The sequence below is a fragment of the Acipenser ruthenus genome, chromosome 10, assembly GCF_902713425.1.
Source record: "Acipenser ruthenus chromosome 10, fAciRut3.2 maternal haplotype, whole genome shotgun sequence".
In the NCBI taxonomy this organism is placed as follows: Eukaryota; Metazoa; Chordata; class Actinopteri; order Acipenseriformes; family Acipenseridae; genus Acipenser; species Acipenser ruthenus.
In genome coordinates this window covers 4,123,979-4,143,912 of record NC_081198.1, presented here as the reverse complement: position 1 = coordinate 4,143,912, position 19,934 = coordinate 4,123,979, and the positions used below count along the sequence as shown (strand labels likewise).

General features: G+C 37.0%; 1 protein-coding gene across 1 annotated transcript; it reads right to left on the bottom strand.

Annotated features, from left to right (window-relative positions):
- Positions 1 to 16: 16 nt before the first annotated feature.
- On the bottom strand, positions 17 to 19,817 carry spata6 (spermatogenesis associated 6). Its single transcript, XM_034001669.3, has 13 exons — positions 19,277 to 19,817; positions 17,872 to 18,009; positions 17,479 to 17,527; positions 17,349 to 17,390; positions 16,217 to 16,341; positions 15,801 to 15,881; positions 10,730 to 10,996; positions 9,029 to 9,137; positions 7,398 to 7,438; positions 6,766 to 6,953; positions 3,251 to 3,350; positions 2,947 to 3,038; positions 17 to 1,799 (listed from the first exon to the last, which is right to left on the bottom strand). Exons 1-13 carry the CDS (start codon positions 19,322 to 19,324, stop codon positions 1,640 to 1,642), a joined length of 1,440 nt encoding a protein of 479 aa, XP_033857560.1. The 5' UTR covers positions 19,325 to 19,817; the 3' UTR covers positions 17 to 1,639.
- Positions 19,818 to 19,934: the final 117 nt, after the last annotated feature.

The following is a 19,934-nucleotide window of genomic DNA, read 5'->3' as shown; positions in this document are numbered from 1 at the left end:
CCCATTTTTACCTTTTCTTTATGTACAGGGGCATGGTCAGCACTTGAATATCTAGCAAGGAGTGCTCGGTATATTTTGTTCATCAAAAGAATACCATTAAAACCCATAAACACATTTCCACATTGCCTCAGTCTTTTATACAGGAAAATGTAAGACCTACAAAGTACAATACAAAGTAGATAAGATTTACTGGAATTATTTTGATATGTTGTAGGTTGCTGATAAGTACTGAGTATTGCAGACTTAACCAATGTTAAGTACTTGTATTCCCCTAGAGATTTTTAGAAGCAAAATGTTTGTTTTACCTCTTGTGGTGATAATGTGCATCTGGGTTTCTGGATATATAAGGACTATAATGGGGACAGGTAAAAGGTAAAACACCACGCACGAAATGTTGGACAGTAAGAATCAATTCTGTGATCATTTTGTGATGTGGACTAACGGGCATCTGTTAAGACCATCAGGCTAATTTGCTATTAACCCAGGCCTCCAGAGGTGCTAGAGAATGAGCCTGCACACTGGTGTAAGAGATGACCACCTCTCCAGCCTGTATCAGGGTTAATGTGCATACTTCTGCAGTCATCAGGAAAGCTTCGTCACCATTGGCCACTGGGGAGGAATCTGAGCCCCACAACATATGGCACTGTGCTGACTCCACTCCCAGCAATTAGTTCTGCTTTGTTAATGAGAAACTGTAATTGGGCAAGTCAAGAAAGATCATTTCAGATTTTGCAAGATGGGGAAAAAGTTAAATGATCCCAATCCGATTAAGAACGGGAAGGTAATGCAAACCCCACACTTCAAATCCAACTTGTGTGAGATCTATTTATAGTACCTTATTTGACCAGGCTTATCTTTTAATGAAGTAGCTGGTTTATTTTCACAAGGTACATTTTGGTTTTAGCAAGGTGTATTATTGCAATACTAAAGAAACCACAGTTATACACCTTGTCTGCCAAACCTTATACTCTTTAATTTTAAAAACAATCATTATTAAAGAATTAATAGAACAACTGACCAATGAGAAGTATGGTCTCTATAACACCTAGAATTATCTGCAGCAAAGTTGCATTTATTTTGTGCCTGAAAAATTAGTCGCGTTAACAATTTTTTAAAGTATAATACATTGAATTCAGTTACAAAAGTAGTCAAAAGTCATTTGTTGGTGTATCTAATTATTAACATTCTGTGTCTCTCCTGTATAATCATATCCATTTTTTTTAAAACAATGAAAAACAGTACTAAAAATGGAGTGTGATATGATAGTAACACAAATACACATGTGGACAATTCTTTGGTAACAGGCTAATACTTAATTATTAGAATACATATTGTTTTTTTTTTTAAAAAAAAGAAGCACCCTTAAAATAATTGCGTAATATAACACGAGTCAATGATGTTCAAAAGTAAATGGTGTACTCACTGTAAAGTCTTAGCTGCTGGGTCTCTCTGGTGGGGATAATCAACAACTTATAACACGTGCTAGTAACTACACCCACTTCTGATTTGAATACAAAGCCGGCCATTCAGGTACAGATCCATGTTTAAACCAATTTCAAAATATTGTTGTTGAACAATTCAAGTGTCCATTTAGGTCCTAAAGTAGATTATTAAACACACAACGGCCACGGAGGACCTGTTAGGAGGTGCTTGAGGCCTTCCTGTACATGTTTCTGTAAATCTTGTCCATGCTCTCCTCGAACACGGCTCTGTGCGGTTTCCCTTTGAACTGAGCAGCCCGGTTTGACCAATACTCTCCAGCATCTAAATGCACCGAAGCGTTGTTGAGGAACCCAGAGCTGAGGGAAGAGGAGAAAAAGGCACCCGTTTCTTTATGGGATTCATCACAGTGTGCACTCCCAAGTTTAGAACTGTGTAATAGTTCGCATTTGGAACTGTAACTAATATGACCTGTGACTTCAAGACATGTGTAACCCCCCCCCCCAATGGTATAAACTATACGTTACTGGTGTCAGTATCTTGAAAAGGCATCAGCATCTAACAACAAAAGCCCAGGGCATAATTTAATCAAATAAGTTGTTCCCCAGATATTGCCTTCAATTGCTCGTCCAGACTTTTAAATTATAATCAAAATAGGAATGCACTTTTTAATTTTCTATTTTGCTTTTTGAGTTATAACTGAGCTTAAAGACATCACTTATAACCCCTATTGCTATAAGTACAGAGGATGCATATTTAAATCACAGGAAGGCAATATCAATATTCAATGACCTTGAATCTTGATTAACACAAGAACATAATGATCCTTGGAATAAAAACTACTAGCAACCTAGAACAGGTCTGTGTTCTGAAAAAGTTGAAAAACTTCATGCACAGAAGGCTAAACTACAGAACACTAATAAAAACGCCAAATAATTAAATGTTATTGTAAAAAGTAGCTTTAATTATTTAAAACGGTGGCAATACTTAGAATAACTGAATACATCCAGATTTCAGTTTGACTCATGGTGCTTCTGGAATTATAGCACCTGTAACTGTGTGTGGCGAAAGGATAACACATTACTATTTCACTGAAGGGTGGTGCAGCACTTGATATTTCACCTGCAGCTGGGCCCAGGTTGCCTTTTGCTGCTGCTCGAGACAGCCGCGCAGCTCATGAATGGTTCAGCGAGTCAATTTACAAAGAGCTTCAACATGATGCTACTTTGTGAATCACTGTATACTTGACTCTGACCCTTTGTTTAAAAGACACTTCTTTCTTTAACGTAATGGCAGTACTGAAATCTCATTTCACAGAGGCAGTGGTTGGGAACAGGTCAGACCCCCGACTGTGAAGGCAACCACCAGTGAACACAGAGAAAAAGGCTCTTCATCTATAAACATCAGAGCGCCACGAGAAGTGTGCCCATGAAGGGTTTTGTTTGTTTGTTTGTTTTTTACGACAGCTGGTTGCTTTTAATTTGAGGCAGGATTGTAAATGTTTACCTCCCCTCCTCCTGCAGCCCGCTGCCGCACAGGGAGTCGTTACAGGAAACTGCTTTACTCAACAGCGTCTCGTCTCTCCCAGAGTCCCCATCCTGGAAAAAAAAAAGATACAAAAAGAGCGAGCACGTTGTGAGTGCAAGGAGTAGGAGGGTGTGGGGAGGATCCCAGAAAGTCAAAGTAACACATAAAACAAATTCAGACCGAAAATCTAATCTGATTAAGAGGCATTTTTGATTTATCTGAAGTTGTCTGAATTCACATTTATACTGCATCTATTACCTACTATTTTAAAATTGTGACTTACAAAAGTTAATCTCTGCCTGGTACGGTGAGTCTTTAAAATCTTTTTAATCCTTTCATGGATCTCCTCCCAATTTGTTGGAGTGGACGGATCCGTTTGGAATCTGGAGAATACAAAAAAATAACAACAAACAGCATATAATGACCACAAAATACAATCTGCCTAATTAATCCACACCCTACATTTAGTACATGTTAAAAGGAGACCTGCATGTCAAAGCAAGGCACTAAATGCCATGAACATTTCCTATGCAGGGGAGTCTGCATGTCCTTGTGCTCCATGTCCACTAGTCTGTACTCCAGCATCAGGGATGGCAGCAAACACCAGATCATCAGGTTTGAACAAAGTTACATGTTTCTCTATTCGTGCAGGACAAGCATAGCACAACACAACCCTATGCAACAAAGCATTTCAGGATTCCTGTATGCACTTTTGGTAAGGATTTATTTTTTTGGTATCAGAAGCATTGTATTGCAGGTTTTCATTTTTTCATAGGCAAAACAAACAAACTATATACACAGTTGTAGTCAAAAGTTTACATACCCCAATGGAAATGTAGAATTTCTCGAAGACAAATTATAGGAAAAATCTTTTGTAGCAAAGGTTTTGCTTTTGTGGATGAGGAAAAAAAGTTACAAGAAATAGATGCCTACAATTATTTATTTCAGCATTTTTTTTTGCAAAACTCAAAAATGCTAATTCAAAAGTATTCATACCCTGACAGGAAAATGAAATTAATAGCATCTTCAGCAATAATAACCTCTTTTGAACAATTAGGATATTTGCCAATGAGCTTTTGGCATGATTCTTTAGTGACTTTTGACAATTCAACACAAAATTGTTCCAGTTTATTCAAAATCCGAGGACTTCTCTTGTGCCTTCTTCAACTCATACCAAAGATAAATTTCCATTGGGGTATGTAAACTTTTGACTACAACTGTATGTGTAATATAGACAGTATATCAATTGTTTTCCTTTTTCTTGGTCACAAATTAGATTCTGATTTAAGCCCATTTGTTTTATAGATTTCCACAATGGCTAAATGTCACTACAGCTTTTAAAAGACTCAGGTAAAAATATACCTGACTAACTTTGATCACAAGAAAATTAGATATGTGTTTTAAACTGCTAGGATTTGTTTTTCGTCCAATAGTTCTGAAATGTGCTTGTCTTCATGTACCTTCAATCTAATAAACTCGCTTTAATCTCCAAGTTTATGGCTTTAGTCGCGTTTTCAATTTATTTAAGGTGCTTCATGAATTTCTAAGGTTTCGTATCAGTTTAAAATTGTCTATTGATTTTAATTTTTTCTGTAAACTCAGAAAACACTGCGTTTTAGCTTTGAGTGTTCAGATCAATGGCGAGTCTGCTCAGAATTTATTAAACCACATGTCGGGTCAAACGCATTCACAGCAATCTTTCTGAAACACAATCTATATGTATTTTTGTTGTGGTGGTTGTTTTAGTAATGAACAAACATGACAAGACATCAGATCCTGTAATTTAAAGAAAGGGGAAATACATTTTGAGTTGTGGTATGTGATCGAAATGAAGCTTGGAATTTTACAACCCATTTTATTTGTTCTTAATACAATTTGTGTTGTCTTTTGCCAATATCATCTTTTTGGAAAATTAAATGGAACATGTTAGGAGTTTTGTTGAGACACTAAGAAAATGGAAATCGTTCAAACCTGAAAATGACAAATTCTTTTTGCTCAGATTTTGATACACACCATTCTTTTGTGAACCACTTCAAATACCAAACACCTTGGGACCTATCCATGGTAGAATGACAATATTTTATGGCCATGTGTAAGCTTTAGATCCAATTCAGGGAAGATGTAGCAGTTATATTATGCTGTAGAGCAAGAGTGAGAAGGTATGAAGGTATGTCAGTTGCACTACGAATGATGCATTCTTGCAAGCAGTTTAAAGTGGCACTATCCCATAATAATCAGTTTTACATAAATAGAATTCCTTACATTCTACCTTTTCAGCCATTCACATGTTCTGACTGCAGTGCTACAGGAGTCTGGCATTTGGTGCCCTTGTGCTCATGACATTTTTCTTTCATTCATGAAAAAAACTGCGTGGACATAGGAATTGTGAGCAAACCGACTCTCTTCATCTAGTTTAGCACTCCTCTCTAAATCTGAGGAATAGTTAGTCCAAGAACTAAATCTTTGGACCACACAAGTAAAATTCTCCAAAGAATTCATAAAACTAATAGGAATCAGGAATTACTACAGATTACGGAGCGTCTTTGAATCTGACTAATTCACACTGTTGGGTGTTATGGAATAATCATATAATCTCTGTGTGCGACACACACTAAAACCTGAATCACATTAACTGTGTCACACTAACCATCACAATCAAAGGCTTGTAAGTGTTAATACAGCTTCTAAAGTGTAGAAAATGGCTTTTAAAATAGCAATAAATTGCATAATAAAACAAATGGGTGCATGAATAGGGTTTTGCTTTTGTGTATTTATTTATTTATCCCACACTCTGAGCCAATGCATGCTGTTCAACATGTCCTGGGGGTTATTGGGGGTTATTGGGTAGACAACCTCCCCCACCTGGTCTCTCTATGATTGAGCGGTGTTTAAGATGAAGGGGATAAAAAGCAAAACGATTGACCATAAATACTACATCTTCAAAATGTCAGGTGGCCTGAAGGGTTCAGGCTGCTGACCCACATTGATTCGTTCCCTTGACCCTCTGAACTAACCAACTGGATACCACAGATAAGTCCACCGTGAACTGAAGCATGAACCAACATGAACTGCAGCAACTCATCTGGGCAAGGAGGGTAATGTCCAGGGAGAAGTGCACCCATCATTATTCAGTACAAAAAAAATAAAAGACTAAACAAACCATTGACAGCCTTACAATAATCAAATAGCAATCCATGGTAGAACAGAAATGGCTTTAAAAAAAATAAAAAAATAAATAAAAAAAAAAGATTATTCTCTTACCCACGTGTTATGTTTGTTTCCAATTCTTGTCTGGTTTCTGCTCATCATAGAAACTTATTTTTAAAAAGTCTTTGCTCAGCAAGGTTCATACCTTCCATTTCAACTGGCCTTCAATCAGGTTCCCACAAGGGCTTTTTGCATCATAATGTAACACCAATTGGATTTAAATTATAATTATATATATATATATATATATATATATATTTTTTTTTTTTAACTACAAAGGGCACATTAATATAAACCAAGCGATTTTGAAGAACGTTCTTTGAGAATCAATAATGCATAAACATAATAAATTATAGCAATGCAATTCTGTTTTCCATTAAAAATAAGAAAAATAAAAAAATAAAAACTCTCATTAAACAACACAATTACCAGCATGGAGCATAAACCCTTTCCGTTCTACTTTTAATTTAAATAAATAAATAAAATAATAAATGGTGAAAGGATGGCTATTGATTTAACCATTAAAGCCAGTCTGAAATCGACAGCTGGAGGTGTCTGGGTACCTTATCTACTGTATTACAGCAACAGTACCTTTCTTTAAGGGAAGAGCGGTTCAGCAGAGGACTCTGGGGGCATTTCTGTGCCGACGAGGGAGCCGAGTGGACTTTTAACAGCCTGGCAGACGGAGTGTGCCTACTGGCAGTCGTAGAGATGAAGCGTTCATCAAACAAGTCTGAGGAGCGAGCAAGACCACCTGTCTCCCGAGGCTCACGGATAACCTGCGAAAAGCAATAACTCAATGTGAGGACGGGGTCTGGGGATTGAGACATCCCCGAGAGGAATTCATTCAGACAGCCACTCCACGTGTCTTTCGGGGGGGGAGAGGGGGACAAAAGAATAGATATTTCAGAAACTTTAGAAATCAGTTTACACACTAGGGAAGCATATAAAAGAAACACGGATTATAATGGTGTGGAATTACAAAGAGCCAGCAGACCGAACCCTTGGTGGACAATAGGAATTTGTTTTTTATATAACGGTACTCGTTTAATCTCCAATTGATACAATATAAACTGTTAGAGTTTGACATAATGTTATTATAGTCCACTCATGATCTGTAGGAATACTCTGAATTATTGGTTATGCAATTGGATGCATTCTGTACTATATAAAAGCTGCATCTCCCTGTTGCAGGTTTGCTGGAAAGGGAGTAAAATACTTACTCTGACAGTCTTCGGTCTGTAGCTGCCCAGGAGGGAAGGGTCTGACAAAGACAAAAATAGACAGAGAAATTTCAATTTACTCTTTTAGAGTGATAACATTGTTATTATTTTGGAGTGACAGGTTCCCATTAACATGCTGTTTGTCATAATGTAATGCAGATGAGAAAGGAGATGTTTCTCTGAAGTCGTACCTACTTAACCCAGCACGGCTCAAAATTGTTGTTTCCAGGAGTTTTGCAATGTTGAATGTTGAAGAGCCCAAGGTCCTATTTTAACGATTGTATAACTGCACATTACCACATTGTATTTTAAAAGAGCTAGTGAGCACCTCTTTACTGTTGCCTAATCCTTTGTGTTGTAAAATAAATTTGCAAAGTACAATCACAATAGGTAAATGTTTCTATTTGCACCATGAAACTGCAGTGGGCGCACTATGAAACTCAATCTCATCTTGTTCTAATATAAAACTCGGTCTACAATCCAATCTGCAACCAAACATTACACATAAGTCCAAGTCACCGTTAGGTAAATTCCTATTTATAAATGAATTCCCCAAAGTCCCAGATTTTAAAATCCGCCTCACTTGTTCTTTGTATTGGATGCTCATTAGGTAACCCCCACCATCAGTGTGACTTGAAGATCGAGTTCTGCCAGCCTGTAATCCTAACAGGGGCTGACAGTCCCGGTTCAAATGGATTTGATCTCGATCTGCTGCTGATGTAAATGAAGGAGTCTGATTTCAAATCCCTTTCAAGTCAGACGGAAAATACATTCCTGCCTATCCTCAGTGAAACAGCTTTCTTGGAAGTCCCCTTTTTATGTAGATTTTATAGTTTTCCAAACTTTCAAAAAAATCGGACGAAACCCATTTATCCCGTCATAACACAGCAAAGTTTAAAGTAATAACTGTTGTGCAGGGAGCGATTCTACAGTGTGGCGGCAGTTTAAAACTGACTTTACCTTTTATTATTATTATTAGTTTATTTAGCAGACGCCTTTATCCAAGGCGACTTACAATTAAGTCTCACCCGAAAGACGGAGCACAAGGAGGTTATGTGACTTGCTCAGGGTCACACAATGAGTCAGTGGCTGAGGTGGGATTTGAACTGGGGATCTCCTGGTTACAAGCCCTTTTCTTTAACCACTGGACCAGACAGCCTACCTTATTCAAAAGTGAAAATCAAGTCTGTAAAACTAAATGATCTACAGAAAACAATTGCTAGAAAGATGTTACGCTTACAAGGAGTAAGAAAATGCATTATTTAAAAAGAATATTGGTCCATCATCAACTGTGATATTTCTTCCAAAATCATTCACTGACTCATACGGTCTTCAGGGAGCCCCTTTGTTTTGCCATTTAACTGCCACACTATGATTAAATTCAACCTTACCTACTGCTATTTTTAAAACAACTTGAAAAAAAAAAAAAAAAGTTGAAGTAATTGATTTGAATTACTGTTCTTGGTCCCTTTAAATTGACTGACTTGCTCTTGGGACTCTACAACCTTGGAATCTTTGAGTAGCAGCAACACCTCTGTAACAGGAACCTGTATCTTTAAAAGTTTGTCTAGCATTTAAATGAAGGGGATTCTCCCAGCGCCTTGCAATGCTTATCTCAGGCGCACACACACCTTCACAAACCCTGGAGCCAGGAGAATGGTGCAGCGAGCTTTGTTTGGAGAAAGGCGATTGGAAAGATAGAGCACTGTCATCCATGGAGGCCTGCTGTCTACTGGCAACCTGCAACAACAAAAACCACCATTCCTGATCAGACTTCCACATGCTTTATACACATTTTAATAAAAGGTTTTGATAGAGCTTCTTTCAGGCTGAATCGAACAATGCCACCTTCCGTCAATCATGGGGCTGAAGCCACACAAAAGAGTCATATTATATTAGTCTTTGGTATTACATGAAGCCAATTTTGCTTATTTTCAATATAAAATGTATGTATAGAACAGCAATTGTTTGTTATATAGGTTTGAGATTTGTGTATCATTGTTGTTTAAGAAATGTATAAAACTGGCTATGTTAAAATCCATGACTTTTTTTTTGTTTTTTTGTTTTTAATAAAAATACTCCTGGATCTGTTTATCATTTAATGCAAAATGAGTACAAACAGATTGCTTATGTAACTATAATCTGACTAGTGTCGGTAGAGAAACCTTAGATGTTCTTTTTAAAAAAAATACAACTAAAATAAAGTCTGCTCAATGACCCATTTGAAATACCTCTAACACCTACTGAGAATACCAAATGAGGAGTAAATGAATTAATTCGGTACAACCTTCTGTCCACCAAAAGTGGTGCAAATGACAGTCTCATGAAGAAAAATCAGAGCCAAAGAAATTCCCATAACAAAACTGACATTCCAGTCAGCCAACTGGTCCAGTCTGAGATGCCAAATAAGAACAGAAACCTGGCTAAGGAGTTTTTTTCCCTCAAATCTCAAGACGCTAAGCTTTGACAGAAAACCTATTTTTAACTAAGCGTTTAGTCGGCATTCAGTCTTCTCAATTTTATTGCACTTCATTCGCCATGGATTCTCAGACATTCTTATTGAAACAAGTTTAATAACATTCTTTTTATCCCCCCCTCCCGTTCTCTCTCTCAGCAAAACCTCCTCAGGGAGAAAAGCGACTCAAAGAGCGTTTCATAACAAGAGGAAATATTCTTTAATAAAATATTGCTCCCCTGCTCTTTTCAATTCCTATCATGTCCTTGTAATACTGATGTCACAGCAGAATCCAATTTATACACCTATTATGCCCCAGCTGAAAGTTAGGAAAAGACAGAAAGTACTCCGAGGAATAGTACTCTGCATTCACAAAACGCTTCGATCTTTCACAATTTACAGGGCTGCCAAAAAAAAGGGGTTATGTATATTTAACTTGGCTTAAATCTACAGACTTGAAAAAGAATTATCATCTCGTCAAAAGGAATTCTATTTATTCTGGGTAGTAAAAGAAGGCAATAGCCTTTTAGGCTCCTCATTCAATAAATATATGTGTGGATCGTGTCTGTCTGTCACACTCTACATGGTTAACATGATAACGGCCTTGATTGTGCATTAATCTCCTTTTATTATACACTCCTAGCCTCTTATAATACATTTCAGATTGCATTTGGCTTTAATCCGATAAACTATTGGTTGCATACAAATATTTTAACCTGTACATTCACTCTTTCACACTCTTACCTTTGCGCTAGTGTACTACTGCGTGTTTAATAGTTATGGACAAATTAAAACAAAAAAGTAAACCAATGGGTTTGTTTTAAGTGATGCTTAGACATTCGGTTTGGTTTGGTCTTTGACTTTAATGATGACATACATGCCGCACGACAAAGGGAGGGGGGCTGTCCGTGTCCTTCTTGAACTTGTACGGCCCCAGACCGAAGTGAGCCAGCCTCTGTCGTGCCTCTTCTGACAGTTCGCACATGCGCCTCCTAGTGTACGGAGAGGGTGATCGCGACTGGGATGACACTGTTGGCCTTTCATAGCTTCTGGACAATTGGTTCTGTTGGACTGCAGTGGGCGAACCAGAACTTTTCTTGGTTTGTCTCCCAGAGCGGGGCTTTACTGGCATTGAGTGGTGCACCTGAAACAGAGGAATACAGCACAGATCTATACTACATCATGCAAACCTTGTCTACACTCCACAAGAGCTACAGGGAACTCTCGCTTTAAGGCCACCTTGGTACAAAGCAGAGCTGTGGAGATACTTGTATTAATTATAGTGTTAATTTCACAACATGTAAACCTGCCTTTCCTTTACCTTTACAATTGATTACCAATCAATGGAAGCTAACTTCTGCATTGAGTGATTAAAAAGTCAAGGCACTGTTCCAAAACTATAAATTGACAGTATGTCGCGATACTAGCAAATGCAACTGATTCGTCACGTACAAGTGAGTGTTCCATCAGACCAAAAGTAAGAAATACCTTTATATTTACCGTTTCCCACCACACACTCCTACATATAAATGTGTTTGCCCCCTTTGAATCATCAGAAATGTCATTATGGACTTCATCATGAAGGGAATTGAATCATTCAATATCAGATATACAGAAAAGAAAGGGAGCAGATATGACCTCATTAGGCATTTTAGGGCTCATAAAAGGTCTTCTGAATAAATACATGAATTTGAATATGCAAACGCAATTATGTTTTTTAAATACCAACAGAAAAAAAACACCCACACACAGCTCTAAAGATTAGGTCTGGTGAAGTTCAAGCCCTCTTTCACAGCATGAATGAACAAGTAACAAGGTATGGAAAACAAAGCCATGGGAAATAAATATCAAATAGAAATTATTTTGAAAGATAATACACAAATATGCTGTTATTACTGAGAGAGAGACTATTTTTACTCACTACAGGTCAGCTAAAAATATGAGAAAGTCTGTAATGTATGCTAATTTCTAGCCTTATATTGTAAAAGCAGTAAGCGAGTGTGCAACTAATTAGCAGCAATCATAAGAAAGCCGAAAGATCTCAATTACTTCACAAGGTGTATGATAATGGGTGCCTGTGCAACATAGTGTCCATCCATCAAGTAGCTGTCTGTATCATTTAACTCTGGTTTATTTTTATCAGTATACAGACGCAAAGGCATTCCAGTTAATTACTAAACAGATTTTTTAATCGCACAAAAGATGGGCTTCTCTTTACATATTTGCATGTCAGCCCCACTAGTAGAAACTACAGACTCAGCTGAATGCTCAGAGGCGGACGTGTGGATTGTAAGTAACCTTGCCTATTTATCATGACGTAGAGTCCCTCTCTAAAGCAGTTTTACTGCTAACAACATACCCGTAGAATGCTTGGTAAAAGTAAAAATGTGTGTAAATAACTTGTTCCTTAAGTATCTGCTTTATTTTTTCTACCTCCCTGTGAAAAGTGTATTATGCACTGTTAGTTGGAAATGTGAAATACTTAATTTTTTTGCCCAATTATTCCACTCATTGACCTCTGAAATATATAAATGTAATATACCAGCATACTTGTTTTCTTTAACAAGTCCCTGCCCATAGTATAAAGATGTGTCGTTCAGTTTATTTCAGGTTTACATTTTTTGTATGTCTGTTAGAACAGGTAAAGCTGACAAAAAATGATGTGTTATCCATGAAGGACATCTTCAAATCTCAGCTTAAAGTTATGCCGTTTTTATGTTTGCCTCCTCTAGTTTGAGTGGAGTGCTATCAAAAATACCTGTAGACAAGCATCAAATGATTATTTTCCATGAAAGATGCACTGTCAAATATCAAAATGAATGATGCATTGTCAAATATCAAAATCTCATTTTTCAAGTCAGCTGGGCCAGCAAAAGACCTTATCCTTCACAATTCATGAATCCTTCACTGGGGAGGATTCTGAAATAAAAAGGGATAAAAAGACAGACACATATCCAAACCAAAATGTACAGCACAGGTAGAACACATTTTATCCTGCATTTTCTTTGCTAACCGAGTATCCAATACTAAAAGACTTTTTTGTCAAAACGTTGGCCGCTAGTGCTTAATAATAGTTTTTAATGGATGATTAATAATAATTTTAATTATTCTCCCTTAAATGTATCCGAAACTGCACAAATTACTGATGTTTACTAGGAACAGTGTCAAAAGTGACCAGCCATTCTGGAGAACAGACTTCGATGCAGATTTTCAACACCATAGTAAGTGTTTCTTACTGGACTGGACTGTTGTGTTACTATTCTTAGATTTACAATATCTTCATTCAAGTAATTATTGAATTTCAATTGGCTGAAAGCAGAAAAAAACCTAATTGGCTTCATTTAGGTTGATTAGATTGCAATCAGTCAGCTATGTAATGGCTTCATTTTGACTGCAGATCCAGGAAAAAACTGCTCAAAGCAGCACACATTGAATTACAGTTTTGGGATTGATTAGTGACTGTAATTATGCTAAAATGATCACACGACCACTTATTGATTAGCAAAGTCATAAACTGGAGTAAAAACATCACTCTCCTAATTTACATCAATTCAGGTTTATATAATACAGGTTTAAAAAAACAACAAAAAAAACACTTAACTATATATTATAATGCTGTGCATTCAAATATGCATTCCATCTTTTTAACCACACTGAGTACTTAATACTAGAGCCTCACAGAATGAATTTGAAATGGTTTAACTGCTGTTATCATTTTTTCAGTTAATTTACAATACTAATGATCTAGTCCCATAAGGAAATGTTTATTTGCCCCTCATGTAAACTGCATTTAAGTAGGTCGAATCCAGAAGGTGCTTAAGAGAAAAGTTGCAGCCATCACGGCTGATTTACAGGCAATTACTTTATTTTTTATTTTTGTTTTTACTCCCCTCTGTACAACCCTCAGTCTTGCACTTTCCCTCTTTAGCAAATGACTGCAACAATGCCAATCAGGTCTAACATAATTTTGTGTTGCAATAACTTTCTTCCTGCAGGCAATGCAAAAATAAATGCTTTTTTTTTTTTTTAAACCGCACAATGTTAATTGCCTCGAAGGCCGGCTTCAGCAGAATATAACAACATTACATGACTATAAAAATAAAGAATTTAAATGCTAATTGGAGCATCCCAGAATATGAAATCATTTTAAAGGTGAGATAAATAAATCCTCATTGAGGTTGCTATTTCAAGTAGACAGATTTAACACAATTAACTTTAAGTAGTTTTCCTTGTTTTTCACACACAAAGAATACTCTAATCTGTGATGAGGTTTCCTATGCTTGCTGGCATCTACAATCTGCGATAAAGGGGTTTGCCCTTGAAGACAGACAACTAAAACAACAGACAGCTTATTAAAGACGAAAATGAGCCCAGATCAAATAGATGCAAATGAAAGGAAGAGATGATTTTAATTTGATGGAAGGTCTTGTAAAACCAGCAGCTTTTCTGAAACAACAAAAAACTGAAGCTGCTGGCAATACATGCAAGAGATCAGCCCCTAGTGCTGGACATCAATTCCACAGAATATTATAAAAGCAAATAGTTTGCCATGTTTTTTAGTATGCTTTGCCATACCTCTCTGGGCTTTACAATGCTAACCCATGCTTTACAATCTTTGAACAACTTCAGTTTTCAGTTCACAATAACCTTTTAACGAGTGTGCCTACCTAGGAATCGAAATACATTGACATGTGGGAATAGACAAGTTCATTTTTGCAAGCATGCCTATGTTAGTTCAATTGAAGGTAAAACAACTACCACAGTAAAAATGTCATTTTTTGCTCATCACTTGTAGGCAAATTCCCATGTCACAGACCTTTGTCCTTTAAGGAAATACAGCTCTTAGAAAATGCGGCCCCAGAAAACCTGCAAAGGAATAATACCTTCGAAACCCAATAATATATACCCCCCCCCCCCCCCCACCGGATTTTCGCCCATGATATATCAAATCACAATAATCCAAATTGGCAGCTATAGGTGCACAGTTCACATTGCAATTGGAGAGTCCACTAAGGAGTTCTGGAAGAGCCCTGAACTGACACACTAGTAATGCGCTTGCTGTCTCTTTGACTTCTCTAACTAAACACTTAATATCCTACATATCTACCAAATCCCAAGACAGCCCTTTAGCGAGCATCAGTGGAAAGCACAGGATATCAAACTCACAGACTCAGGCGATCAATCACTCACGCACCTACACCCACTAAAGCCGGTGGTGTTGATACAGACCCCAAGAAAGACTCAAGCACCCCTTTAGAAAGGGGATGGGAACTATAGCTGGAGAAATATGGCGATTATAATAATTCATGATGAATTTTTGGTGCAAGCCATAGAATAGACAATTCTCTTGTCAGTTGCTGGTTCATCTACCACCCTTGCCTAACAACATGTGCATTAAGTACCTACAGAAATTGAGTGATATTAGTAGTCTTGTGATTTATTTGTCACCAAAAACCTATGAAGGAATGTTCTGATTTATTAATAATTGATTCCAGTTTTAACCTAATGATTGGAAAGTAAATTGAAAATGATAAAAACCTTTTAGTCAAATGATTGACTCTGTGTTTTAGAGCTAATTCAATAGACTACTGGCATTACAGTTTTATGAATAGCTCTATAAATAAGGTTCTATAAAACACAGTGCCTGTAAAATAAGGGCACAAAGCTTTATGAAGCTTGTCCATGCAGACCTAGTCATTCCTGGAAATGGAACCTAGTTCCAGTGACATTAACTAGCAAACATACAAACAATCAAATAATATTCAATGGCACTACAGTAATTGTTTTCTGAAAAAAGAAATATCTGATGCTGACATTCAGCAATCCACAAACTTAAAAGGGCAAACATTTCTTCATAAGTATATAAGATCTCCTAGGGATCATCTTAAATGTCTGATAATAACACACAGCAACAAAACGCTGTAGATAATACTACTGAAACCACAAACCTGTGAGAGGGCTTCATCCTTGTTTAAAGCACATTCCTTTATTACAGAACTTGTAGAAAATTCCACTTTGGGAGCAATTCCCTGCAAGAGACAGCAGATACAAATTTGGTTTTAAAATAAAATAAGATAGAGGTAAATAGCTTATTCTTTAGCCCAGCTCTTTCTAAACAACAAACGACTTGAGAAAGGGTGTTCATTTCCTGTTCCACTGCAGAGGGCTTGCTCAAGATAAATGACACACCTAATGGGATCTATTCAATGAATCTAGGAAAGTGGCAGATCTAAATACCCCCATTGGGGCAGTGCTGGATGCTTTTTTTATGAATCCAGTAATGCCGTCTTTTGCTCTTAATTTAAACATGTAATTATTATGTATTTTTTTCAATACATTGATGGTTAGCAGGAAACGTGCTTACAGGGAAGGAGTTGGATCGCCTCATTAGCACATCCCGATCAGTGCCGGGGTAGCTGGAGGTCAGCCTGGGACCAGGATACAGGAACTCCCGGGTGCTTTCCACAAACGTAGCTAAAGTTTCACCAACTTTAGTGACACACACACACACACAAATAAAAACACAATTCATTTGAGACACACAACTGCGAAAAGAAATTAAACATATTTAAAATCTCAATATTCTAACCTTGTACTTATCTTAGAAAACAAAGTTAGCAAACTGAGCTGAAGAAACCATAACCAATATGTTAAGCACACAGTAGGGAAATCAAGTGGAGACAGACTTAAGACTTACACAGATAGCGAGGTATAGGATGGGTATAGGATGGGTTACGAAGTCATGTTGTTGATGGTGAATCATTGGGATCTTTTAAGATCTGACTAGACAAACGTTTGGGATCAATCAGCTTGTATGGATAGCCTCCTCTCTCTCAAAGTTCTTATTACTACTTTGTAGTGCACAAGAACAGTGAAAAATATGTACTGCTGGGCCAGGTGTTATCTGTTGCCATGGTAATTCCAACTGTTGGAATTCCATTATTTTCTTGGATGCATTGCTTTGCCTCTTCCAGAGGAGCTAATTTGCTCCATCGGCTTTTAGTTTGGAAGAGCAGATAACCAGAGGAATTCAGTTCAATGTGACCTGGTTAGTTGCCATGGTGCTGGCAACAAACTGTCATACAGCCAACCACAGTACTGCCAAAGCTTACAGAATGGGGAGTTTTTGTGAGCAAAATCCAGCAACAACCACTCACTCACAATCACAGTGCAGAACAATTAATGCAAAATGAAAAAAGGGTCCGAGAATAAACTTGAGACACGCATATGTAAAAGGACAAATTATCCTGAATTGTATCATGCATCAATTAATTGGACAGGCATTGAAAAGGATATAAAGTTTCTTTATATGGAATGGCGCTTCTACATCACAGCTTTCAATGAATGACCTTTCTCTTTTTCTATCCCATGGCCTATATTTACTCCTATGGGCAAATCACTATTCCCCCGTCCATAGCAAATGTATTAAATAGGCAATTTCTTTACAGCTGTCCCCTTTTGTTGGTCAGATGTTTATTACACAGATGCTGCCATACCTGGTGGAACAAGCTGGATCAGTTCAAATGTTGCTGTATCAACTAGACAAAAAGAAGAATAAAGTTATGAATATTCTAAAAGCATTAGATGACAGTAATTTAAATCTAAATAAACAGGCAGATCTCGTACGTTCCAAGAGCTCAGCAACATGACCTGGGTCTACTGCTTCCCCAAAGATCTGTATATGGAAAACAAAGGGACACATTACAAGACATATACAATACAAAGACTGGGGTCATTTGTTAAAAGCATGGTAACTAATAGTCACAGCTGGTCTCCCAGTGTCAGGGCAGGATTAAATAGAGCCCCTATCCCAAGCTACATTTGAAACAAAGAAACATGATTCTACAATGTATGAACACCTCCACCATATAAAGGTGCAATAATCCTTAAAATTAAAAACACATGGGCCGTCTGGCCACTTTAATTAGGGCCTGTCAGGGAATAAAATGAATCTCGTCTGTTTGTGGATCAGACACACTTCAAAACAACTGTGGTATCGTCTGTTGTACTGGCCCTTACCTTTTCAAAGGTCATTTTCTCATGGAATAGAATAGGAAAGATTGGTCGGTGGCACTTGCTCTTGTGGTATTTTCCCAGAATACAGACACTGAGGTAGACATCTTCCCTGTCGTGCAGGATCACTCCTGGGCAGGTTATCTATACGATAAATGTTGAACAGACAGCCACACCCTCAGCAGAGCAGTTTTCTTATTAAAAACCTTTTATTTCGCTTATAAATGTAGCTTTTATACACATTTTTTCCCCACAAACTTTTTTTTTTTTTTTTTTACTGGGAAACCAAGATCATTATAGATGTAACAGTGGCATAAATAAGTGAGGAACGATTTTAGTAAACGTTTCTAACTCTGTATGTACTTAATATAGAAATGTTTTCTGAATTATACCGGTATTTGAATGCAAATGAATATGCTCAGTGGCATACCAATTGTATGTACTTTCAAATCTGCTCTAGCACCAGTAATTGTACTTATTTTACACAGAAAAGTAAACCTTTGTGTTGATCTATAACTGTAACAATCATCCTGTAGACTTTTTACTACTGTGTGTAAAATTAAATCACTGTTTTATATAGTAATCAATACTGTATTTTAATTGCAGTACTTGGGTATCATAAGGTGACAATATGATATTTTATTGGCAATATGAGAGATATCAATAGGGTGTAAAATAAAGTGGTGCCGTAGATATTATGTCTAAGCCCCATGCTTTGCTATCCGTGTATTTGCATTACGCATTGCAAATTTACAAACAGTTTCTTTTTCCAGGTTTTGTCATTTTTCAACAAATCCTCATCGTACAGTACAACAGAGCTTGGCTCCTACTAGTTCTATTTTATGTTAACTAAAGCCAAAACAATTCTGGTTTTTGAAAACAAATACACGGCCACCCACCAAAGCGCTGAAACTATTTTTATTTGTATTGGTTTATGTATGGCCAAGTCCTGCCTCTAATAGTCAGACATTGGTTGCATTCACATCACTCTAGCTACAGTACAGTCAGTGCGACAGGAAGTACTCGGATTTCCCTGGTTAGTTCATTCATGCGTCAATCAAAACATTTGCAAACGGAACTTTTACATGTTTTGTATTCAGGACGGATTTACACCAAACGGCCCAGCCCATCGATATAAAGTTCTGTAAGAATGTATCTAACGAACGTTAGATGCGGAAATAATATCCTACAGTGTTAATTTAAAGTTTGTCTTTTATTGTATTTTATTTTTTTCCCATAGAAACTTTTATTTTGTCAAGAAAATTATATTGGTATAGCCTAGTAATGTATGAATGGTTGGATTGATTTAATGTACTTTATTCCAGAATTCAAAAAGAACACACTGCATTCATATTTTTGTGCAACCAGATTAAACACAAACAAGTACTGCAACGAACATACGTCTACTTACAGCTTGAATTTCCAGCTCCACGATACATTTAAGAACTTTCTGTGGCATTTTCGTGTTGTAGTTCTTGTGTTCGGAGGGCTACAGTATGCAAACCCTGGCAAGCTGCGACCCGGCCCACGTCCCAAGTCGTTGTCATAGTTCCCGTCCCGTTTCACGGGACGCTTGCGTTGCTCTCAAACAGGAAATGATGCCACACAAAGTACATGTGACTAACGGAGGAAGAATGAAAGCTGTTGTACATAAACACGGTTTTCGGTTTTCTCATTAACCCTTTTCTATACTGAATGAACGCTATTCCATAACGTTTACTCACAGTTCTTCTGTAAAATGTTCCCAGTTTGACCAGTGACCAGCAATGGTTTATTCTGGTCAAAGCTGATGTGGTAGTTTGTTCGGTTTTTAACTAGTTACAGGTTCAAGAGGTTTGTTATGCTGGTACAGTAGATTTGTTTACTGTAAAAATCGAAAGCAAGTGTTGACTACACACTTCTTAATATCGAATATCCTTTTAATTTCTAGTGTTGGTTAATATGTTGGATGCATAAATGCGTTAGAGAGAAATATCCAGACCGTTTCTATAATAATAATAATAATAATATTAATAATAATAATAATAATAATAATAATAATAATAATAATAATAATAATAATAATAATA

Bases quoted from the DNA above. Each gene is read 5' to 3' on its own strand.
- spata6 (XM_034001669.3), bottom strand. From the start codon at position 19,324: ATGCCACAGAAAGTTCTTAAATGTATCGTGGAGCTGGAAATTCAAGCT. The intron at 6,954-7,397 runs GTAAGTATTTTA...TGCTTTTCGCAG, and splicing joins ACAGACCGAAGACTGTCAGA to GTTATCCGTGAGCCTCGGGA. The intron at 3,351-6,765 runs GTACTGTTGCTG...TGTATTCTCCAG, and splicing joins CGCTCTTCCCTTAAAGAAAG to ATTCCAAACGGATCCGTCCA.